This window comes from Sinohyriopsis cumingii, chromosome 7, assembly GCF_028554795.1.
Source record: "Sinohyriopsis cumingii isolate HCF-2022 chromosome 7, ASM2855479v2, whole genome shotgun sequence".
Classification (NCBI taxonomy): Eukaryota; Metazoa; Mollusca; class Bivalvia; order Unionida; family Unionidae; genus Sinohyriopsis; species Sinohyriopsis cumingii.
Genome location: NC_142967.1, coordinates 9,436,687 through 9,463,118, shown reverse-complemented (window position 1 = coordinate 9,463,118; position 26,432 = coordinate 9,436,687). Strand labels below are relative to the sequence as shown.

At 41.5% G+C, this 26,432-nt stretch overlaps 1 protein-coding gene across 1 annotated transcript in view; it reads right to left on the bottom strand.

The window, feature by feature from the left end:
* Nucleotides 1-24,444, bottom strand: part of LOC149794718 (uncharacterized) — a 53,073-nt gene extending 28,629 nt beyond the window's left edge. Inside the window, exon 1 of the mRNA XM_089963960.1 lies at nt 24,189-24,444. Coding sequence (XP_089820086.1) covers nt 24,189-24,285 — 97 coding nt within the window. The 5' untranslated portion in view covers nt 24,286-24,444. The remainder of the gene's footprint in view (nt 1-24,188) is intronic.
* Nucleotides 24,445-26,432: the final 1,988 nt, after the last annotated feature.

Sequence of the window (26,432 nt, the reverse complement as noted above, 5' to 3'; positions counted from 1 at the left end):
AGAAACATTTATGGATAAAGCAATACAACTGTGACGTTACCATAGCGTCTTTTCCAGCTTTCGACTGAAATCGATTGACCCTCTGATGTCGCTGAGCAGCATCAAATTAATTCGTAAGCTTGTGAAAATTTGAAGCGTTCCTAAGTTCGAGGGAGAAATTACATGGCTTATAAAGTGACGAATCGTCGATATTATTTGGTTTTTGAAGACAAGAAACCATGTTAAGCACCAATATATTTCAAGATTCAGTATTACTGAGGTGTGTTTGGCATAGAAGACGTTTTGCGTGTAACGGCGACATTTTAAATGCCACGTACGGTCATAAAAGCTATTCTTCTTGTTGGAAAGTGACATTAAAATGGTTGTTTAAAGGACAACCAATCTGTATCGAGTTAAAAGCGAGGCATAAATACCAAAAAGCTATAATCAAGCTCCAGATCAACCGGATCTAGCAATTCTAATGAAAATGTATTGGCGTCTGGTCATAGCGACGGACTTATAGAGCTATGGTAAACTTAATTACAGCATATGTTGCCAGTCTTACTATAATTTTGTCACATTGTTTCAATTCTTCTTCGTTTTACCTGCAGTGAAATGTCCAACTTGCATCTATAAAACGCACTAATATATCGTGAACATAAATATGTTTAATATGCTTGCCAAAATCTCATTCAGACCTGCCTGTCTCAGTTTGATACAAAGATGAGGTAAATCCTCATGAAAGTAGATTTTCTTATCAATAGAAGTTTAAGTATCCAAATGCCAGAAAATGTATAATTATACAACACACGATTTTTTCTGACATTTTTAGAGAAGTCGCAATCGACGTAAGTTTTTTGCTGACTAACATATGAACACGAGTAAGAAATAGATGCCGCCCATTGGGAGTATCCAATATTTTCCTGCTGGTAATACAATCCGAATGCAAATCTACAGGAATTAAGTCTCACGTTTTCGCCGAATCAGTTTAACTCAGTGTTTCATTCCTCTGTCTTCTTTTTTCTTTTGTGACAATATAAATTATAGACATTCTTTCGATAAACATAAAAACTAAGTTAGATATAAGCAATATATAAGAAAGAAAGTGCAGCTACATAAAAACTCCACAAAAACTGCACTCCCAGTTTGATGTAGTAATTATCAAAATGACTAGCCTAATTGCACAAGTTTGTTATAACTAATCGTACCGTTCATAGGTTACTCTTCCAAATCTCATATATCTACTTAAGATTCTTTATTTTATCCATGTTCTAAAATTCTTCCTCTTTAGCAAAGCTGTCTGCACTTGATGACAATCAAATAAATCAAGTAGCTTTATCACACCCGTAAGCAAAATATAAGAGCGATGCTTCAGTTTGATTCATGAATTTGAACTCATATACTTTAGGTTTCCTTTTCTCCTTTACAAAAATAATATGCTCCTTTGTGACCGAGTGGTCTAAAGCACAAGATTTAGCTGATTACTGACATATCTATGTCCGCGTGGGTTCGAGTCTCGTGCTCGGCCAATGTGGGTATGTAGAAACCTTTTTCAGTAGATTCCCGTGCGTCGGTGGTTCTACCCGGGGTTTTCCGTGTTCATCCTCCACCAGTTATACTGGCCGCTATTTACAGCCTATTCTGTGCGGAGACATGGCGTAAAGCCCATAATAACGTCCTTTCTGCCTTCATACCAACTTTATATGTCCATTCATATGTTACAAAGAGTAATGTTGCAGACCGATAATTTCTTCAACTGTCTTCATTATTCTGTGCAAGCAGGATTGGGTGGAACAATTACAGAACATAAAACAGACGTTTTGTGAATACAATTGCGGTAATTAATATTCACCCTTTATAGTTATGAAACTCAACTGCATTCCACCACGCACTATTACGACTACATTCCACCGGGCACTATTACGACTACATTCCACCGAGCACTATTACGACTGCATTCCACCGTATGAAACGTATGAAAGATTATTTCAATCCGGGCATATTTGGTCTTCTTAAAATGTTCTCCTTTTTATCCAGATAGTTTTTGGATTTTGATACATTTCAATGTGAACGAAAATTCTTGTAGGTCCTCATGGTAAATGTGAACGAAAGACTGAAAATTCTTGTAGGTCCTCATGGTAAATGTGAACGAAAGACTGAAAATTCTTGTAGGTCCTCATGGTAAATGTGAACGAAAGACTGAAAATTCTTGTAGGTCCTCATGGTAAATGCATCAGCAACTTACTGACCCAGTTTAAATCTGTGATATGATAGAAATATCAGCAATATTCATGTTCGTACTGAGTTCAGTGCAGAGATGTTTTATTCATATGAAAAATAAGTCTGGACCTGATCGTTCTTACTGACAACTCTCTCTCTAGATTAAATAACTGAGACAAGTAGCAGTTGTTGATGATGACGCAATGGACTTGTTATAGTATAATCTGAACCACTGATAAATAAAATCATCAAATTAAAAGATTTCAGAGCATTTTCCAAAATGTCCGATTCCACAGAGTCTAATGATTTTTCAAAAAAAAATTGACAAAAGACGGACTACTCCCGTGGCCTAAATGGATGAGGGAGGTCAAGGATGCGATTCCTTCCGAGTCATATTGAAGACTAATAAAAATTGCAGAAACAGCTGCCTCACTTGGTGTTCTATCTAAATTCGCTCTCTCTCTCTCTCTCTCTCTCTCTCTCTCTCTCTCTCTCTCTCACACACACACACACACACACACACAAAGGACGTTTATTTTCTCGAGTTACTTCATAAAATCGTACCAAATACTGGTGTTTTCACCAACATATCGTCCTTTCATAAATCCTTTCTGAGAATCACCTTTAACCATCATAAATTTATGCGCTTTAAAACCGAAACAATTGTTAAATCCACATTTAGTAATGAAATTAGTCTTCAAGTGTTCTTTTTATATATAAAAATTATCTATCTTTATCTACCTTTGAAATAATTGTAGTAATACACTGAGACTGCAAATCGGAGTTTTGTTTTCATGTTGATTGAAACTGTGATAAAAACGCAACGTTGCTAGTGCTATCTCGAGTGTGTGGAACTGCCCCGTGATGAATGGTCTCGAGCAAACCGTGTATAATTCTGGTTTTTTATGAGATTGTGATCATCTACGAGGCACTCGTTGTTGTATTTCAACGCTGAACTGCTTCGCGGCTTGATTTCACGTTAAATGGCTAGAGCATCAGAACTCATCGTCGGTCCACATGTTGTTATTATTTACATCACTAATATCTTCAACAAATTGAAGAACGAAACGTTCCCAAGTCAATGATGTCGTTGATGAGCAACCGCTTACAAATCGAAGCGGCCTCATTTATAACGTCTGTCGCAATGTTGCCGTCACTAAGTTTCCAGATGATCCGAGATTTAATTGATCTGTTTATGGCCCATTAAGATCGTCACTCACTGATGGTTTTTTTAATTGCAAACCTCTTCATGTGCAGGTTCACTGTTAGGTTTGTATGGACAATTTGCTCATTTTGTGCGTTTTCTTCCCTTCTCTGCTTGTATAGCAAACGCTATTTGTCTTGATCAACGTATTCCTCGATAAATTCATTATTCATGGGTTGATATTTCTCACTTGTTCCAATCATCTAGACTGCAGTTTCTGCGACTTTCCCCACATGTTCCGCGTGCGGTTTTGTGCGTACGTTTGATTAGCGGTGTTCGAATTCTACAGCGACTTCAACATCTCTTTGACATGTTCGTAGAGAAGTTATATGTGTTCTTAGGCACCTTTGCGGAGTCAGCCACGGATAAGGCATCGCTGGTGAATTTCATCTGCATATATGTTTATCATGGTTTCTAAATTGCTTCACTTGTATCCACGGGGTATGTACGCACGAGGGAAACCCACAATACTTTTCCGTAAATGGAATTCGAATTTCCAGTCAAGTCATTCATGAGAAAATTAAATTGGTTCTGGGTGACCTTCTGAAACACATCCCGTGAGTGTTCGACATCAAACCAGATCCCATAAATGATTCAAATAAAACCAGCATGCTACATTTGTCTAAGGTCAATCTAGGCACGTGTGCGTATCGTTGTATCTCATAGCTTTTAAAAACGTTGACGGTGATGTCATGCTGTTTAACGAGACCACTTAGAGTAAATATCCAGACGAAAAGCATATCACTTGATATAATTTATGCTAGCCTGGAGTACGTGTAGAGATACGTCAAGACTTTTATGACCAACTGAAGCCCGGAGAAGAAACTCGAAACAGCATCGATGCTGCATGTTATCGACATGATGTGGCATATAGAACATCGAATGATCTTCATGTGCGTCAACGAGCCGACGTGGAACTCATCCATGACTTAAAAATGATGTATCCTACACTCGAAGAAAGTATCGCCAAATGGATCATCAAAAGAGGTATAAAGGCCAAGATTTTGATCGGTGGTCAATGTCCACTGGTTAGAGGTAAAACTGCAATATAATCAACATGGATGAGAAAATACCCGCTAGATACGGGGTAGCGTGAGAGTGGGATGCCAGTCAAGCACTATGGAATGTTTGCCTTTGCCCTAAGGAAAACTTCACGTGTGGTTTCAAATGAGCACTTCTGACGAACATCACCTTGCGGATATCTTGTTTGTTCCACATCATAGGGTACGTGCACGTACATATAAATATTCGTTAAGTGTCGTATATGTTGCCATCCGAACCAATGCTGTTGAGCCGTTGACGTCCAAAGATTCAGGAAGTGTCGCAGAAGATTTTGAAACCTATCTATATATGTTCGCTGATAACATGGCTGCAGCTATTGCAGGCAGGCCCAGGTAAAGAACTTCTCAATTTCGTTTCTGTTTGTATTGAAACATCACTAGCTGGTTCGTTGTGGACGTGTTATCGCCAGTAGTAAGGTGGGGTACATTAGCGACAATGGGAATTAGCATTACAGAGACCCCTGGGTCAGATTAGCGACAAGGGAAACTTAACATGGTGAAAAATCGTGGGTCAGATTAGCGACAAGGGAAATTAACATGGAGAAAAATCGTGGGTCACTCTAGCGACAAGGGGAATTTAACATGGAACTGTTGTGTGGGTCTGTCTAGCGACAAGGGGAATTGAATATGGGATTTTTTTTTTTAAATTTTTTTAAATTTAAATTTAAATTTAAATTTAAATTTTAAAAAAGGGTAGGCAATGGAAAGGCTATCTCTTTTCGAGAAATATGGCTGGCCCTGAAAAGGGCCTTTGGGTTTCTTCTTCTTCTTCTTCTAACTCCTTAACTTCTTAGTCCTCACTTTTTCCATTATTCCTTTCTTCTTCTTTTTCTCCTCTGGCATCCAGTCTGGATGGCCCAAGGCTCTAAACTTTTCCTGGACTTTGATCCAATTCTCATTCATCCTCTCAAACTCTGTCTGTTTCTTTTTGCTTTCCACATCTTTTCTTTCTTCCCTCCATTTCACTTTAATCTTCTCTACTTCCTCCTCCATTACTTTTCTCATCAGATCTTCCCCTTTCTTCACCTTTTCCAATCCCCATTTTACATTTCTCCACTCTGTCCAGTACAATATTTTTTCTAGGAAGCACCGGACTTGGATGACATGATCCAGTGCTTCCTTCAAACTTCCCACTCTGAAGTAAGGTGGGTTAATGAAGCCTCTTGACTTACTGACTTCTTCTTCAATCATCCCTGCTATGATATCTCTTGCTGTCTTTAGGCCTTGAACTTGACCCGTTACAAAGTCTTTCATATCTCCATGCCTCCATTCCTCTTCTATTCGTCCTAAAACATATTCTACATCCATTGTCCAGAAATAGATGTCTCTCAATAAATTAAATAGAACTGATACTTGAGTCATTTTTGTCTCAGTTATTCCTTAGAATGGTTCCAACATCAAACTTTGTGGGTTCTTATAGTGAAAGCGCGGACGTGATGGAAAACATCCCCTAAAAAACATAAAATTGATCTTACCTAGATCATGACCAAACAACGCGCGGACGTGAAGGAAAACATCCCATACTTTCTCATTTCATATAATAGAACCAAAAACTATACTCTCCACATACGCTAAGAAACAATAAACAAAATCCATAATCTACTATCCACACAATCGTACGTGAGCGCTTACAAAACCCTAACTATACTCTTCACCTACGCTAAGAAACAATAAAGAAACCCATAATCTACTATTCACACAAACATACCTTAGCTCTTACAAGCACCAACACACAAACACATACCCTCACACTATCTTAAAAAAGAGTTAGTGTTTATATTCACACTACTCTACCTACACATTGGTAAATTGATGGTTATTTCTTTTCTAGAGTATTGGGTAGCCCTGAAAAGGGCTGTTTTTTGTTTGGAACTTCATGGACACCTGGTTAATGGTGGCACCTTCCAGGCTTGGCGCCGCATACACATCTTATCCCCCAGTTACTTTTTACCTTTTGGGGGGAGAGAGCAGAGGCAGGATATGTCGCTTCAGAATCCCAATTTTCGCTCTCTGGGATTCTGAAATTTCTTCTCCTTCTCTCCTTTTCCTCCTCCTCCTCCTCCTCCTCTTCTTTGTATCTTCTCTCCTCCTCTTTGTATCTTCTTTCCTCTTCTTCTTTATATCTTCTCTCCTCCTCTTCTTTGTTTCTTCTTTCCTCCTCCTCTCTTATCCTTCCCTCCTCCACAATGGCTTCCGCGGCCAGTTCATTTAATATGCGCCTGGCATATTCCAGATGCACATGAAGTTCCAACAGTTTCTCCAGTCTCGTGTTCATTTTTGGTGTTGATCAATCAACAATGGTAGTTGGACTGCCGAACGAGTTTCAATTTATAGTGAAAGCGCGGACGTGAAGGAAAACATCCCCCTAAAAACATAAAATTGATCTTACCTACATCATGACCAAAAAACAACAACGCTCGGTCCTAAAAGAAACACTCACTCACTTTTTTATGCTACCCATCACTATTTTAAAATTTTTTATAAATCACTTCAAAAGACTATCCACATACGCAAAGCAATCCAATCAAACCCCAAATATACACCTCAAACACCAAAAAAGACATCATTTTAATCTACTATCCATACCAACTTACTTAACCACTTACAAACACAAACACACAAACACATACCCTCACATCTTTTTAAAAAAAGAGTTAGTGTTTATTTTCACACTACTCTACCTACACACATTGGCAAATCGATCGTTATTTCTTTTCTAGAGTATTTGGGTAGCCCTGAAAAGGGCTGTTTTTTTGTTTGCTATGGCATTCTTTTTAGTTTCTAAGAATGCGATGTCCTCTGAGGATAGACTTTCTGGCGATAGGTCTGCTTCTTCGGAAAGAGAAGAAGAACTCTTTGGTGTCGATACGACAATCGACAAAGCCTCTGTCAGCTTCAGGTTGCTGCTGCTGCTCTTGTTGTTGTTGTTGTTGCTGCTGTCTCTGAAGTCTGTACTTCTCTGTCCATTCTTCTTTTTCCCTGTTCATTTCTTCTCTGAAGAGCTCTTCTATCAGGTCTTCAGTGATTTTTAACATTCTCACATTCTCTATTACTTCTGGCTTCGGTATCAGACTGTGTCTCACCCTATGCAAATTCACGTAGGCTTCGTTGAGTTTAGCTAGTTTGGAGCACATCTTCGTAGGAGGATGAGTCGACAATGGATGGTTAGACTGGAAACTGCCCCGGTTCTTAAAGTCAAAGCGCGGACGTGAAGGAAAACATCCCCCACACGGTTTTTGAGTCGCAACGTTTAGTGAGTGTCATGAGAGGGATAGTAAGAAATGAAAGAGCATCAATCCAACATTCTTATAGCTAAACAAAAGACAAAGGCATTTTTTTCAAAACACAACATTTTTTATTCAAAAATCACTTAACACTAAACAACAACTCTAACATTTTTAACAATAATCCAACAATATAACATCAAACAATTTTTTTCAAAACACAACATTTTTTATTCAAAAATCACTTAACACTAAACAACAACTCTAACATTTTTAACAATAATCCAACAATATAACATGAAACAATTTTTTTCAAAACACAACATTTTTTATTCAAAAATCACTTAACACTAAACAACAACTCTAACATTTTTAACAATAATCCAACAATATAACATCAAACAATTTTTTTCAAAACACAACATTTTTTATTCAAAAATCACTTAACACTAAACAACAACTCTAACATTTTTAACAATAATCCAACAATATAACATCAAACAATTTTTTTCAAAACACAGCATTTTTTATTCAAAAATCACTTAACACTAAACAACAACAACTCTAACATTTTTAACAATAATCCAATACTAAAAGTTTCTCCACTAGGTAAAGAGGGATAACAGTCTTCCATGGTTTCTAGTAATCTAGGATGACTTCTCTCAAACTGTTGATTTCTATGGTATTATCGAATTCTGCATACAGGATGACGTTCACCGTTTCATCAGGGTCTCGGTCTTTAAACTGAATTTCCACACGAATCTGGCCGGATTTTATAGGGTGGAAATGTCCCTCGTCGCTGCCTTGGTCTGGAGTGAAATCGAAAGCCCACAAAGCGTAGCCTCCTGCATAATCCTCGTACGTAATACCGTGACTGGTATTGGTTCCTGACTATCCGGTGGCTTTGTACAGGGACAAGGACGATCTCAAGTAATTCTTCTTGGTAAAGTCAGGTTCGAAAGGTCGGGTACACAAGGTCTTGCCATCGCGACTGACTTCGATTTTGGACACGCCAAAGTGTTGAAAGTAGAAAGGATTTTTTTCGGCAGCTCCGTTGAAGGCTGTATTCTCGACGATACCAACGATCAAACGTTTGGGTAACTGTCCTTGGAACACATGATCTTCGATCATGGATCGCTGTCCCTTGGGAATGGTGAAGGTTTTCACTTCCACGCGTCGTATGGGATACTTGGCGGTCGTTCTGCTCAACGTCTGACTGATGTCGTTTCCCACTTTAGGTAACACTTCCACACGGCGTACGTAGAGTCTGGCTTCGAGGATTTTGGTTTTGTAACCGTCACTATCAGCCATCAAATGGAAAGCGGCACTGCTACGATTCAGTCTCAGGCGGACATCCACCCCGTTCAGCAAATACTTTTCTTGCAACCACATGTCCAAATGCAAACGATCCATCAGTTCTAAACTTGTGTCGGCTCCCGTGATTCTCTTTCTTCGTTCTACAAATCCATCACTGTTGTCTTTCTTTTCATCAGTTTCCAATATTTCAAACTTGGTAGGTTCGTCAGCTTCCCATACCACACAGACATTGAGATGAGTGTTCTTGGCATCTGTTCCGTACGTCAAGAGATTTTCCAGGTAGGCACGATAAGGGTAAGTATCCATGCTGCTACTGACCAGTTTGTTATTCAAGTATAAGTCCACTCCACTGAACAAGGAATGCATGAAATTGTTGACGGGAGCTACTGCTTCATCGTCTATAGCACCTCCAGTCTTATCTAGAATTTTGACTTTCAGGTACAAGTAACTGCTATTCAGATCGATGTAATCTTCGGGCTGTCCTTTGATTTCAAACTCGATGGGAGCGGAATCGGTCAGTGAGGAGACGGGGTGAAATTCCACCCACTGGGATTCTTGCATCGTCATCATCGTGGGGGGCATGGCAAACAGATCCAGTTCCGTCTTGGAACAAGCGCAAGATTCTCGGTGCATCATTTTTTTGTCTCTTTTCTCAATAATCGAAAACGTCTAAGTCTCGAACGGTTCTTCTTTTCTTGGCCTTTCTCGCTTGAAGTCTGGTGAAAGGGTGTTTTCTTCGTCGTCTCTTTCTGCCTTGTCCTTGCTGAATGCCTGACTCGGTAGCGTGCAGGGCATTTATAGGTGTTTCTCGTTGGCCTAAAATGTCTTTACCCGTTTGCAGCAAGACATTTTTGCCTGCCCTCATGAAGGCTTCTTTAGGGTTTTGTTTGTCGATGATGACATTTTGGAGAAATTCTTTGCCTTGCGTCAGTGCCGCATCTTTCAAGGCGTGCAATCCGCGTGTCACCATCGGTTTCAACACCGGGGCCACCGAACGAAAGGCCGATTTTAACATGTCTCCTAAGCCGTGTCCTCGCTGTCGAGGAACCCCTCGGTACACTGGATACATGACTTACTTACGAGTCGTGAGAGAACCGTTTTCGAAAATGGAGTTTCACCGTGACTTTTCCTTTGGTGAATGGAATATTTTGTCCCAGATCTCCTTTTATAGCAAATGTTGACCGTGTCCAAATACGACTTACTGACAGGTAAATAGTGAGGATGGACAAATTCGCGGTGGACGTGGTAAGTGTTTCCACCTTCCTCGTCAGCGTTCGTGGCAGAATCCACTTTGAAAGGAATGACACGCAGTAACGGTACGGAGGTGTGTCCCACCACGTTGTACTCCACCACATCGGAATACACGAACATCAAATTCAGTCCTTGGTTCAGTTCTACCGGGGCACGAAATAACTTGCTAAAAGACTCGTTGTCGTAAACGATGGGTAATTCGTTTTTCTTGAGCATGGCCTTTCTCATGTCCATGTCTCCGCCCAACATGTCAAACAATTCAGGACAGAATAAAATGGACAGGATTTTACTTCGTTCAAATTTCATCAAGAAGCGACGAGCTGCTTTGTGGTACTCCATGGTGACATTTTTGTTGACATGCTCCAAAGCTTTCAGAAACACGACATTAAACCTGGAGGTTATGGTGCTGACCAAATGTTGACCACTAAAATAATAGCCTGGGGGAATGAACACGTGATAGGTGGTGTACTTTTGTGTACGGGTTTTCTTGTCATATTTGACATTGCTATCCATCCACTGTTGCATTTGCTCGTCATGAACTTCCACATCAAAAAAATTTTGATTGGGAAGGACATTGAGGACTTGGGTCGGGTGAATCATTTCTACTAAAGCCACTTCCCAATGGGCTTCGTGATCTAACTGGATGGCCTGAGGTAATTTGGCCGTGTAACAGCACAAAGTGTTTTTGGGAAACACCTCCATGGAACTGTCACTGGGTAAGGTTAAGTAAAATTGGTTTTGGTGACTCATAATTCCAGAGTTCTGTGGCTGTCCGAGGGGTTACTGGACGTCAGAGGCGTGTCTCCGTCTAAAATGGGGTTCTGGTTGTGATTGAAGTGGTGACTGGCACTGGCACTGGACACAAGGTTCCCGGGGTTCCCGTTCGAGGTGAATTTCAGGGAGGGATTAGGAAGCAGGTAACCGATGCAACTGCTCAATAAAATGGTCCACAATTGTTTGTCTCCTTGTTGCAAACTCAAATTGGCGATGGCTGCCCCGATGACACAATACACCACGAAGATTTGGCAGAAAAAGACGATTTGCGTTTTAGGCACACGTTCTCCACACCACACCCACAAGGGTTGTTTTTGTAAATCTTGCACAGAAGAACTAGGGGAAGGAGAAGTGGTCGACGTAGCTGCGTCTGCTGTGTGAAATGGCGTGATGGTCACTTCTTTTTATAGTCGATGACTTGCGAAGCGTCGATCCAAGAATCAAAACTGGGCGGATATCCTTTCCAACGTACTTTGACTTCTTTGACACGTCGTTTGCCCACTTTACGGGTTCTGCGTTCGAGAATGCTTTCGATGTCGTACACGTCGTCTTCTTTTTTGGTGACACGTTGTAACTCGGGCAAATAAAACGTTCCTTTGAACACTTCTCCGTTCATGTCTTCCAATTTATAGACGGCAGGATGACGGCCATGCACTCGTCCAGTGACGCGAAACAATTCGGTCGTCCAGTTAGGTAAGTAACCTTTGTCGAAAGTGCGTTTGGTTTTGCCAATGCGCACCCAATCTCCTACGGCCAATTCTCCACTTTTCTTGGGGACAGCCCTCGTCGGGGACGTACCAAACAGGCGCTTAAACACCAACACTTCGTTGTCGGGAGTCACGTCTTGCGGGGCACGTCCGATGCTTCGATGGTAAGATTGGTTGTACGCTTGCACCAGGTGCGGTAAGATGTCGATGTACTTCAGAGTGTGGTGATGCGTAAAATATTTCCACATGCGTTCTTTCAAAGTGCGTTGAAAACGTTCCACGATGCTGGCTTTGGTTTCGGGATTCTCGGTGGTAAAAAAATGAATGTCACGTTTCTTTAATTCTTTTTGGAAAGCTTGGTTCAGAAATTCGGTGCCTTTGTCCGTTTGCCATCGAAGAGGGTGACGACCGCTTTGTTTCAGCACTCGTTGCAGGGCTCGCACTAACTCGCTGCTCGATTTGGAAGTCAAGGGTACGACCCAAGCAAATTTGGAAAAGACGTCGATGACACAAAACAAATATTTGTAGCCACGATTGTAGCTGGCCAAATGAGAGACATCGGCTAAATCGGCTTGCCATTGATGATCGATGCCTTCCACTCGTTTGCGACTTCTGGCAAACTTGCGTCGAATGGGTTTGTGTAAAGTGTAGGTAGCTTGTTCTTGTAACCATCGTTGCACTTGAGGTAAACGGAGACTTTTCAGTCGCGTTTTGGCAGCACGATGCAATTTTTGAACTCCTGCGTAACCTGCAGGAAGGGAGGGATCGTAGTAAATGCTGGCTAAGACTTTTTCCATTTTTTTTTTGTGTTGGTTGGTGTGTTAATAAGGCACCCACTCTTGGAGGATGCTACTCTTTTTCTCTTGGGGTATTTTCTTGGATTGCAATGCTTTGCGTGTGCGGCCAGCAATAGGTGTCGAAGAGGAGAAGGATGTCTGAGCGGGGGATATCGGTTCTTGTTTCACTTCTGTCTTCACTTCTGTCTTCACTTTCTTTTTCTCTTGTGATGAAGAAGGGGTGGCCATCATCTTTTTAATCCATCCAATTCTGGAGGTAGGTGGTGTTGTTAACTTGCGTACTTTTCTGGTGGAGTTTGAAACCCTTCTTCTTCTTCTTCTGCTTCTTTTTCTGTCTTGGTCACTGGTACTGGTACTGGTACTGGTGATGGTGCTGGACTTTTCATCAAGGTCTTAAAATCTTTCAGAGTGGGTAGAGCTGTTTCGTCTAAAGCTTTCTGGTGAAAGAGTTGCAGTCGTTGCAAGAGTTGACCGTACTTTTGCGATTTTTCTGTTTCGGACAAATCTTGGCGATCCATCAAGGACTGCAATTCGTGTTGTAACTGGGACATCTCGCTCAAATGGGGATTGGGAGGTAAATGCGGGGTGCGTTGTTCTTGCCACCGATGGTATTCCATCCATCGTTTGTAAGGCACTAAAGCTAGTTTTCGTCCTTCCATGGGGTTGTCAGGGTTCGATTCTGAGATCTTGGAACTTCCGAGGCCTTTTTATCTTGCTCCCACCAGTCCTCCCAACATGGTTCCCAAGACTCCTTTCAGTATGGGGCCTAACAAGAGAGGTAAAATACCTCCACGTTGCACTAACATCTTCTTTTTTTGACGAATGGGAATTTTCTTTTGAACCATTTGGCGAAGAACGTGACGATGTTTGCCTAAGCATTGTTTCTGGTGTTTGGACAAAGGGATCGTGCCTTTCAAAACGTTCAAACAACATTCGCACACGGTATCGATGACCTCTTTGGAGGCTGTTTGAATGAGTTTTTTTCGTAGGGGTGGAGAAGCTTTGGACAGGACAGATAACATGTCCCCATGTTTGGCTAAACGTGGTGGCAGTCCTTTCCTTTTCTTTCCTTGGGGTTTTCTGGAGGGTGACATCTTTGAGTCTTCACGAGCACCAAAAAACACTGATACCCGACTTGGTCACAGGCCTTTTTTATACTGGAACACGTCGCCACTGATTGTCTTTACGTCGTATTAGTTTGAGGACAGGCATGACACGTCGTGCAGGGGTACGTAACGGACTAAATCGAGCCAGTTCTTGCTTGGACAAATCCAGCAAACTTTGTAACATGCCCGATCTTTCTTGAACTTTGATTTTGGGAGAAGGTACTTTGTGAGCAGCAGCCACTGCCACTAAATTGGAAGGTCCTGCCACTGGGGAAGTTCTTTTGGGGGTCATCAACGGAGAAGTTCTTGGTGTGATCAACGTCTCCAAGTACTCTTCAGTTCTGGGTGTCATTAACGGAGAAGTGGACAAACGTGAAGCTGCCGGAGACGCAGTCACCGCCGTGGCAGGTCGTGGTTTGCGAGTGTAAGGTTGCGTCCTGGCCGAAGTGCCTCTCTTGCGACTAGTTTTCTGTGGACTTTTCTTTTTCTGGGGGCTTCTTTTCTTTTTCCGGGGTGGTGGTGGTGTCTGGTCAGAGGAGGGTCCTGCCACTGGAGAAGTTCTCCTTGGGGACCTGGTCTTTTTCTTCTTGGGGCTTCGTTGGACTTTTGTCTTGGGGATAACTTTGGGGGCATTAGGATCCCATCTTAAGAGTGAGCGAATGATGACCCCTCCTAGAGTACCGCTCCCTCCAGGTTTCAAAATGATTTGTTTTTTGGTTTGAGTGTCGATGCGGGGATCGGCCAGTTGGACCAAAGCGACTTTGTTTCGATCGAAAAAGCGTTTGCTTTGATGAGGAATCTGAATGATTCCTTGGAGTAATTGACGTGCCGTCACCGTGAACCATCGTAAGACTTCTTTGAGACTAGCTTCTAAGACACGAGCTCGTGTTTGTGGATTTTTTTCTCGACTGATGCCATACAAGGCACGAATCAATTTGACGGGAAGATGCGACTGAAGGGACGTCATGTTCGCACTGAGAGTGAGACAGACGAAAAAGGGTCTGAGGTTTTTATAGATTTTTTTATGGGGAGTGAAATGAAGTCGAGGACGGAGACGTGTACAGGACAGGCCCTCCGTCTTGGCACCAGTGGTGAAACAAGTGGGTACGAAATCGCAAATCCTCGGGAGTCGTAGTTTTCAAATCGACGAGTAAATAGGCGTGTGGAGTTTGAGTGGCATCGTCGTACGCCTGAGTCAACCAAGGCGTTCCTAACTGTTTGGCTAAGACTTGCACTTGCGATTTATCTCGAGGGCTTTTAAACAAGACCACGTAATGCGCATTGAGACTGATGGTGCGATGGGCTTTACTTTGTTGAAACAAATTTTGGGTGATGTAAACGACACTGGCATTACGGTGATGCCCTTTGCGCGTGAACCACAGTTTAATTTCTTCTTCGTCTTCTCCTAACATGTCGTCGAAAATGACCAAATGGGTTAGACGGGAGTCAGAGACGATGCCGTCGTCTTCTTTAGGAATGCCTTCCACAAACACGATGGAATCACCTTGACTTTCTCGCAAGAGGCTGTACGCCGATTGCCACTCTTTGTAACACCACAAGATTCGTTGAGGGGGTCGATCGATCAAATGATGTTTATGTTCGATCAAACGTTTGACGAATTCGGTTTTGCCTGAACCGCTAGGTCCAGCAATGAGCATGTTAAAGGGATGGCGAAGATACAAAGCCTCCCAACTGGCACGATCTAAGTGTTCGTCGATGACTCTGACAGTAGAGGAAGAGGGAGCAGAGACAGCAGAGGTAGCCATGGTGTGAGAAATGTCACTTGTGACACGAAAAACAAACAAGACAAGAGTTTATATACTTTTTCAGAACACGTTTATTGAATGTTTTTTTCAAACATGAATACGAAAGACAAAAAATACATAAAAGCCAAAGGCTTAAGTACAAGAATAAAAGGCACATGATAACCATGAACGTGGAATAAACACAAGTGTCTATACAACATGTTTTGGGTAAAGTTCTAACCAGTTCTATAGTAGGGGTAAGGTCACACAAGTGTCCTCCCGAAAGGGTCTTTCAGGCCTGTCCACGACAGTCCTGTCCTGGGTGACGGGTTCTTCTGGCACCGTCACTAACACAGGTTGAAAAGTAACTTTTTTCCTTGAATAACTCTCGTGCATACTGGGCCACCTCTTGTGACCAAGCCTCAAAACCCTGGTCTCGGTGATGTCCAACATTTGACTCCTAACCAATCTGGTTTCTTCTTCGTTAACGACATGATAAGTTATTTCAATGAACAATGAACTATCGATCTTGCCTAGGGTTCCTTTTTATATACAGACCAATACCGACGTGACCGTACGGTAAGGTGAAGTGATTGGGAAGTCGCACTCGCTTCTGGTATACAATTTGATAGACTTTTTCCAAGGGTCGACTGACGATGTGGTGAGTGGGTAAACGTACAATCTTGTTCGGTTGATAGGTGGTCACTTTAAAGTTTCCATCCTCTCCCGAATGCAAGGCTTCTTTCAATACCCCAAAGTTGACCACTCGACTGGTACGATGATTCAGAGTCAGTCCTTTCACTTTGCACGTCGTGTGCACTTCTCCTTGTTTGTCCCGGTATTCGTAGCCGTAATTTTTGGGACCACCACTGACGAAACTTAGAATCTTGTCGTCGGGATGCTCGTCTGTCCAGGCTCCTAAACGGTCTCCTTCGATGTCAGGGTGCTGTTGAATCGGGTGATGGATGTAAATGCAACTGTCCGTGTCAAAGTACAGGACGCGTTCTTCTAACAGTTCTAAAGCTTCGTACAATTTTAAGCGAGCATGAGCTGTCACGTAAGCCGCAATGATGACATTTCCAAAAGGGTCGTCTTGTACAAAGTCCAGATCTTCTTCGTAATTGACCAAGATCAAATCCTCTCGAACGACGTCCACGTGTTTCATGTATTTGGTTTTGTCGTGAATCATCTGGAAGTAGCGGGAAGGTTCTGTCAAATATTCCGTCTTGGGTAAACACGGTCGTTGTGCCATTTTACCCCACAAGCAATTTAACATCACTTTGGCAAACGATCGCCTGCCTTCGTTTTTTTCGATGTGGTCTAAAGAGATGCCTTCTTGTGCATAGTATTTCTCTTTGAATTTTATTTGGTCTTCGGGAGTGTGACACCAGGAAGGATAGCCGCTGGCTTCTTGTTTCAGTTTCAAAAAGGCATCCACGTAGTCGGCGAAAATGCCTTTCTGAGTAGGGTCACCCTTGTGGTACTGTTGTGTCTTGGGAAAGTGGCAAATTTCGTACACTTCTAACAGTTGGTATCCCATGTCCAGAGCTTTGAACAATTCCACGCTGACCCAGGTTCCCGTCAAGGCACGTTCTTCCTGGCTGTGATGGCAAGGTTGGTCCTGGTTGCACGTTTCGGCAGAAGTACGGCACAAAGGAAACATCAGTTTGCCTTGACAATGGTGAGGTAAGACGAGATGGTATAGGTTCGTGGGAGGCAAAACTTTACACTTGATGAAGCCTTCGTATTGTCGAATGTTTTTCAGGTCGATGTGTTCCGTTAACAATTGCGGGTGCCCTACAGGAAAGCGACAATATTTGCACACATAGGGATACAGCGAACACACGTCCAAGTATTTGATTTCTTCTCCTTTCTCTTCGTCGGCTTGGTACAGCAAACAGGTGGCATTGGTCCTTCCTCCGTACAAACTATCCCTCGGGTTCAGCGGGTCCATGAACTGGTAACTTTCCACGAGGCATTTAAACTCGGGATCGGTTTTCAAACGGTGATCGAACTCGTGTTCCCACATTTCCACCACTTGGTATCCTTGCTGTTCTAACTTTAGGCGTCGCTGACAAGTGTCCTGGTACAAGTCTTCCATGGTTCGTTGCAAAAACTGATTTTTAGTGTCACGGTCAGGATAGCAGACGGGACATCCGTAAAATAAGCAACCGTTAAACTCGTACACGATCTTGGGGTTTTCTAAGTCCCAGCCATCGACCGAATACGTTCCGATGGTCTTTTCGCCTCCTCCGTTGCGGGCATGCTGAATCCATTTGTCTTCCTTGTCGCACAAGTAATGTAACCAGCGTAGGGTTTGACCGAGTATTGACGCTTGACATAGTGGGCCGTTTGAGGACTGATGACAGCCACGGTGTTTTCAGGCATGAATCGTTGGCATTACACTAAGGAACACGCTTTGGCAATGGTGCAAGCTTCTTTCAAAGGATCGACCCCTCCATGTTCCATGAACAGTTCTCGAAATTTTCCACAGCAACGCCGTAAAATGTCCACGTCGGAACGACAATACTTTAACATTTCTTCCTGAAAGTCGAAGGGGTCAGAGGCATGAGCCTGGTACCAAGCGTAGAAAGCTTCTCGTTGTTCGGTACGCATGTTGTCGGGGTCGTAATAGTGAGACTCAGGCAAATGGGGTAGAACGGCATGTTGATTGGCTTCCGTATTGAAAAAGTGTGGAAAGTACCCTTTAGCCATTTCTGTCATTCCAAACGTTTTAGGCATTCGGCTCAAAGGCATGGCCAAGTAACTCATCGAATCTTTAAACTGTTCTTGTCCCACTTGAATGAAAATGATTTTGGCTCCGTTCAAAGTCACTTTAGGACGTTCGGTGCCTTGTTCCGTATAGTATCTGAGAAGAAACTGTCCATCGTATCCGGAGAAATTGTGAGCCATCACCGTGGCATGACGATGACAATCTCCGTAACGTTCGATGTCCTCTTGGCTCCACGTCTTGTCGATGGGGTCTAAGACCCATTGGGCAAAATCGGCTAACGTGTTTGGTCCCCGAAAGATTTTTTCACGTCCTCCAGGAATCTTGCTGCAGTGAGGGCAATGACTGAAGATAGGTTCTTGAATGCACTTCTCGCACGCTCGATGAGCCACGCAGAAATTAGGAATGTGAATGCCAGTCTCTTGCATGCATTCGAAATCGAAAAAGATGAAATTGCCTTTCTTCTTGTGACCGTCCTCTTTCTCTGGTGGGGGTTGGTATTTTTGCACGTAGCAATGGTGTTCCAAGTCCACGATGTGGTGACAAATGTGACATTTTTTCTTTCCTCGACATACGTGTGCCTTGGCATTATTGGTAAGTATGCCTTGTCCACAGGTAGGGCACAATCTCAGGAGTTGACAAGCACATTTCTTCTGTGAACCTTGTGTTTTCAAATGTTGCTGGCAACAGGTAGGACTGACAAACGTGCGCGAACAAGTCGAACAAGGCACTGGTCCTTCGCTCAGACAGGGTGGAGAGGCCAAACATCCTGGGCATTTCATTCCACAATGCTTGTGTTGCTCTCGATTGTTATAACCATAGTCACATTTCTCACAATAATAACTGTATCCCAGGAATCCAGTGATACTGGTAATGGTATCGAAATGGTCATCGTGATGATAGACATGAATGTATTTTCCGTCCTTAAAATCTTGGCCTCGAAACAACAGAGTTCCACGCATTTCTTGAGGGTGCACTTTCAAGGTGTAGCGTGGAGCAAGGGCATCTTGCAATTTTTGCATCTCAGGAATGCCACAGGGTGTGTCTTTGGACAGTCCGGCTTGTTGCAACAGGAGTTCTGCTTCATTTCGTTGTTTGGCTCGATCGGAACGTTGAATAGTGTTCCAGGTTCTTTTCCATTCTACCGTGTCGTTCTTGTTGGCATAGGTTCGTCCCACCACGATGGAACGGGCTAAACACATCTGGTCTTGAGGGTTGTTAATTCGGACGAGACTCTTTTTGGTGTTGCGAAGGTCGTCCACCAATAACATCTTTTTGCATCCAGTTCCTTGAGGAGGAGAGACGTGGGCCATTTTCAGTGTGGCTTTACCATCGGTGATGTCAAACTGGTCATTAGATTGTTGCACCTGTTGTATCTTGTCCATGACTTTGGAAGGGGTCAGTTCTGCGGGTCTGCTAAACTCGATCCAAACAGGGGATTTCAAACCGTCGTGATCTATGGATAGTGTCAAGCGATCGTCTTCTTTGGCTTGACATTGTCGCTTGAGTGCGGTGAGCAAAGAATCCCACATCTCGGTAATAAACCCTTCTGCTTTCTCCAAGGGTACGTCGGCCTTGAAATCTGTAAACTTCACCGTGTAGGTGTAAGCCGTGGTTCTAAATTTTCTAGAGGAGCGCTTTTCCGTCTCTCGAATGGAATAGTACTTTTCAGGGTTGACTAAGGGTGGTGAACTTGGTTTAGAGGGTTCGGATTCTGGTTCACTCATGTCCTCTTCAAAATCACTGGCATGAATTTGTGCCAAGATTTCAGCCCTGGTACGAGGCGAAAGATCACGTTTCTGCCTCTTACTTTCTTCTTCTTCTTTCTTCTCGAATGAATGGGATCGTTTCATCTTGAGTGCAAAACGTCAAATGACTCAAGTTTAAACACCATAGACTAATTTATAGTCTTGGCAAACCAGCGTATATAAAAAGGGTGTGTGTCTTGTCCTTTCACTATTCATTTCACTCTCAAGCCGAGCACAACAATGGAAGAGACTACCCAGATGGAACGTTTCGTCAGAGCTTTGCGAGGGGTCATTAGAAAATTCTCTTCAGACCAGCCGACGGACTACTCTCCTTCCTTTCGAGATAAAAGTCAAGATACTTGCTATATCTGTCAGAAGAAAGGGCATTGGTCTTCAGAGTGTCCAGACCGTCAAAAAAGAAAAAAAAACAGGGGCTAAAAAAGACAAAAGTCAAGATACCTGTTATTATTGTCAAGAAAAAGGACATTGGTCTCCAGATTGCCCAAAAAAGAAACAAGAGGAGTCAGAAGAAAAGAAGGATTCTTCAGAAGAAGAGAGGGATTCTTCGGAAGTATAGAGGGATTCTTCGAAAGAAGAGAGGGATTCTTCAGAGGAAGAAGAGGAAGAAAGAAGACAATTCTATTTAAAAGAAGCAAAGAAACAGGAGAAGAAAAGAAGAAGGGAAGAAAATGAGGAAAAACGGTGAAGAAATTAAAAAAACAGAGAGACTAAATAAGGAGAAAGAAGAAGTCAGTGAACTTTTAATTAAAGTGTTCTGTGGTGAATTGTGAATTGGATTGTAAAAAAATGGATAAAAGAATACATGAATGATATAAGGTAAGTGTCTTTGAGTTTTGATTTTAAAATAAGAAGCTACACTCACGCACTCATACACAGACACGTACTATAAGGTAAAATGGGTGGGGTTTATTTTTGAGTTATTGGCAAATTGAAATTGTATTTCTTTTCGAGAAATGTAGGTGGCCCTGAAAAGGGCCTTTTTATTTTGGTGTAGGGGTGAGTTTAACCAATCAACTTTAACTGCCTTAAGCCTTTGCCACGGCCAAGGCCTACTTCTGATGATTGGGTTGAAATCAGTAAGGGTGGTACGACAGGCTTAGTCACAGGGTTGGCGTGTTTAGCTCGGGAAGGTCGTATTCTCTTCGGTCGTGATAAAGAAGTCTGATACATTTGTTTCAGACTTCTTAACTCCGCTAAAATGTCCAACAGTACCGTAGCCGTTTGATTTTCACCCTCTTGTTTCTTTGCTGCTACTTCTTCTTGCTGTTGTTGCTGTTGTTTTTTTCTTACCTCTTCTTGTTGCTGTTGCTGTTGCTGTAGGAGAAAAGCTTGTTCCGCTTCCTTTTGTCGTTGCATAAATTTCTCCAATTCTTCTTTCTGTCTCTGTCTAAAATTCTCCACTTGCGGTAATGAAGAAGGTAACGAAGGTTCCGGAACAAATTCTTGCGAGGTAAGAAAATCCACAAAATCCCAATGTACCTCTTCTGACAGTAAGTCCGGGTTCCCTTGGGCAGTCTCCCCTGCTGGTGCACCCCAATGTATCGTTTTCTGAGTTTCCGTCATGTTGAATCACTGTCGCATAGATTGACTGCACACAAGCGCTAACGAATCTATATAGACCACGTGACGTCACAGACTGCTCTCTTCGGATTGGATGCGAGCTGACTGAATTTTGTAACGCGTGTTCGGATTGGTGAATGAATTCAATCCGTTTCAATCCTTCCTGTACCTATAAATAAGCGCAGTTCACTGCATTGATTCACTTGTTCTCGTCGCTTCAAGATGTGGACCGATGTGCAATCTTCTACGCTTGTGTCTTCCATGATGTTCCGGATGGACATGCTCATGTATGTCCGATCCAAGTGGACCGTTGTCCACAGGACAAACACCAGCCTGTGGATACGTAGGATCTACGTTGAAAGACAAGGATGCCTGAAAAGAGTGCTGATTTACGGACCAACAGTGAGACGTAGCCTAAGGACAAGAAGAAGACCAATGCGGTACCATTTATGTTAATGAATACATTAACATAAACCCAAAGGCCCTTTTCAGGGCCAGCCATATTTCTCGAAAAGAGATAGCCTTTCCATTGCCTACCCTTTTTTTAAATTTAAATTTAAATTTAAAAAAATTTTTAAAAAAAATCCCATATTCAATTCCCCTTGTAGCTAGACAGACCCACACTATAGTTCCATGTTAAATTCCCCTTGTCGCTAGAGTGACCCACGATTTTTCTCCATGTTAATTTCCCTTGTCGCTAATCTGACCCACGATTTTTCGCCATGTTAAATTTCCCTTGTCGCTAATCTGACCCAGGGGTCTCTGTAATGCTAATTCCCATTGTCGCTAATGTACCCCACCTTACTACTATCGCCAATCGTTGATGAAGCTTCGGTCAATCATAGCAAATTTGAATAGTGAAACCACACTTTCAACTTGGCTGAGGCCCATTCATGTTATTCAGCAGAAGACTGTCGCGACCCATACAGTAGTTTCAACGCCACCCAGTTAGACCAATGCAGAAAGAATTTAATTCTCTATCTGCATTTACCTCGGATGTGGTCCATCGATGCGTTTACAATATACACAGAAACCAGTGCTCTTCCAGTTAGCTCTCCTCGCAGACCAACTAGTGCTCCAGTCACTAAGCAGACCAATTAGTGATCCATTCACTAAGCGGACCAACTAGTGATCCAGTCAGTAAGCAGACCAACTAGTGATCCAGTCACTAAGCAGACTAATTAGTGATCCATTCACTAAGCAGACCAACTAGTGATCCAGTCAGTAAGCAGACCAACTACTGATCCAGTCAGTAAGCAGATATTTCATGTCAGAGGAATTACAAATAATTCTCGTCAATACACAACTATTGACAATATATATATTTTTGGATCCACGGGTATTTGTACGTGTAAGTAGTGATTTCATCAAGGAAAATCCATCGCTTGGTATCCAGCGGAGACAAACTTACTTTAGAGCGGGTTGTTCAAGATATCGTTGACTATCTATGAAAATCACTCCGTTGATACCATGTTTGGTAAAACAAAATGTTGATCAATATCGACGAACAGTTACAAATTGATCTTGGTTTTCGAAAGCAACGGGTCGTAGACAATTCCCTGTGGTGTGATGCAATGACTAAGCTTGTACACTGGCATGTCTTAAAGACATTCGACAGCATTAACACATCTGTAAGCATGTATATCTCTCGTGTACACACATACACATACACATACACACACACCGACAAGCTTACAACAACAGGAATACTAAATTTTCCACAAGGAACAAAACTATCCAAAATAATGAAGAATGTTATATTGCTTGTTGTAACCTAGTTATAACTAGGCCAAGACCTACAGCGTAGTTAGCTTCTATCCAAATTGTGTTATCCTTATTAATAACCAAAAGGTCCTTTTCCAAACATACAGTCATTTTTTCTTTAATATTGTTCTCCTTTTTCGTTACAACTTCGCTATTATTCTGGATAGTTTTGCTTCTGTACGTGTAGGTGACTCTATTCGTTCTTTATTGTCCCCGAATGAAAACTTTTCTTTAGGTAGAAACTTATCAAATTCTTTTTTGTTTTCTTTGTACTGTTTCGTGTCACAGGTTTCACTGTATTAATATTACACCCACAATGATACGTACATTTTGTCGAACAGTAGGACGTGGTCCTTAAAAGCTCTTTCAATTATGTAACAATCTGACAATTATGTAACAGATCATCTTACATTTTACTAACCTTTCATCCTTACGTCTTAGGTGGATTTAATATGTTTTGAACATATGATTACCCAACATTTGATTGTGCTTCATGTTTCCGCACATATATCAGCTTCTTAAAATGAACAAAACAAATTAAAAGAATTGCCCTTCTCTTGGGCAGAGAACGTTTAAATCATTATCTATATTATTGCTTTGCAAATTTTATGAACTTGAAACTAAAACATCACTCAGAAAACTCTCATGTTAGATTGCAGAAAAGTATGATGCTGGTGACAACTTCCGCAATATGAACACCACGACATCGCTACACTTAACAGGAAAGCTTTTACAAAAGATGTAAATTGTTAAAAGGGCAACCACTATGTTTCGCCTTTCTAAAAAAAAACTTGTATAGAGAAAAGGAACTCATTGTGTCGAGATATCGTTAAACGCATTTTCATCTACTTTCGCCTACTAATTTTTCAAAAATGTCTACACATCATATGAGAACCAATAACAGTTTCTCACAAGTACTTACTTTACCGAAAATGTAAAACTGCATAACTACATATCACATTGAAAATATTCCACTTACCTGCTGAAATGTCCCTCAAAAATATCATCCACCCAAGTGTTGTGAATGCTTTCAACAGTATCATGAAAGTCAATGCATGATTTATGGAATTTTTCATCTTTAATGATACGTTTGCCCAAACAAAGCAATTGTGTAAATTTCACATAACTAATGTCACACATTTATAATAGTTTCTGCTTCTTTAGATTGATCAGAATGTACCAGGGGGGCCACTTGAGATCAGAATGTACCAAGGGACCACTTGAGATCAGAATGAAACGAGAACATTTCCAGAAGTTTCTGTTTCATTGCACCTGCAACTGACATGGCAGTTAACACACGATGTTTCAGCCGTTTGGGGCAAAATCAATTGGGAGCAACAAGGAATAAAGTCTAACAAATCTATACTTTGTTGACATCGTCCCGTTTCTATGAAACTATCATGACTGTGAAAATCAATAGCTGAAACGCAAAGATAGGTAACTCCATGCCTTGATTTTTATTTACAGTTACCCATTGTCGCACAAGGATAACCATAAATCATACACTATTTGATGTAGACGATGGAAACGACGTTTCTGTATTTTTTATAACTGCAAATATTTTAGTCAGAATCATTACAGATAGATAGATAGATAGATAGATAGATAGATTAAGAATAAACAATCCTAAATGCAAGTAAACAGGAATTTGCATAAATTGGTAGATGGACACACATGTAGAAAAATGTTTATTGATTATCTATGCAGATTTCAAAATCCTAATTCGGTGTACCTACACATTTGTTTCAAATTAAACATAAATCATATTTAATTCTTTAAATAGGAATAGAACGAGTATACTTATTAGATTAACAAATTTCAAGTAGCGAGTCAAAAGAAATGGAGTCCAAAGTTTGATAATTTCTGTACACTTCAATTGCTTTTGTTTTAGTGATAATACCTTTTCTTGCCTAGATTTAATCACTTAAAATTATTTCATTTACCTGGCATTTACTTGGCATTTACCTGGCAACATTGTGTTATTAATTATCATTTACCTGGCAAAATTGTGTTATTGATTATCATGCATTTATTTCACATACCCTCCAACTTCACCTCAAACACAGTTTCTATGTCTGATTGAGGTTCTCAGCAAAGGATTGCGGTATTTTCTGATTGGTAATTATTGATCTGTGATATCAAGTCTCTTGTATTCTGCTTGATTGCCACGGAATACGTTCCAACATCGAGCTGATGAGAATTTACTTCCCTTAATTACACATGTACAATTTGTAAAAAAAGCGTCGTCGACTGTAGTCTGTTGCTGGGAGATATCATGAAGCCACACAAGCCGGTAAAAGAGTAAATAGAGATTTGAATTCGATACTTGCTAAAATCTAATAGTAACTATTATGACAATAGATACTGACCCTCAATTCAGAATTTCAATTAATTGTTCGCAAAATGTATTCCATATAAAGAAGATCCTATGTGAGTTCTCATTTCAAATTAAATTTATGATTAGTTTGCTCTGATATGGTTTTGTTGAGTTTAAAGCCTCAATCCAGCCACTAAGCCGTATATGTTTAATCATTTGAACAACACTGAATATTGGTCCAAAGCATCGTCGGATGTCATTAAAACTGAAGCTATCCACGTTTCATCACATTATGAACCATTTAAATTTCTTCCCCGAACTAAGAACTCCAAAACTTTTTCGTATGCCTACGAAGTATTTAGATGTTGATCGACGACATTCGTGGGTCAACCGATTTCAGGCGAAAGCTGGAGCACGAAATTTGATGGCGTGGCCATTGTAATCATCAGTAGCCAATAAGGTAGGTGGTCCTTCTGTTATACATTATCCTCCTTTTGCTTTTGATGTGATGCAGTACACGGCCAGACATTAACTAGTAATATTTGCTTCAAAGGAATAGCTGACGGAAAGTATATTTTTCAAGTCCGTGTCGTATGATTACCTATTGTTATGAAAATCTGCAACTTTGCCCTTCGAAAGTATTCCAACGCCACAGCTGATCACCAATATTCACTCGAGTTTTATTTTTTATCAAATGCACGTTTTTTCTTCTCAGATCCGCTTATGAAAAGCGGCCCTGCTTCTCTTCATTCCTTCTCGAATCAATTCGTTCGCCACGTGCGAATGTTCTTGTCATTAGATTAGTCACGAACGGAATTTGTCGAATGTAACACAGAACTACTTTTGGAGCACTCTCGAAAAATAATGGAATTACAAAGGACTTCGGGACTGAATTAAGAAGACGCT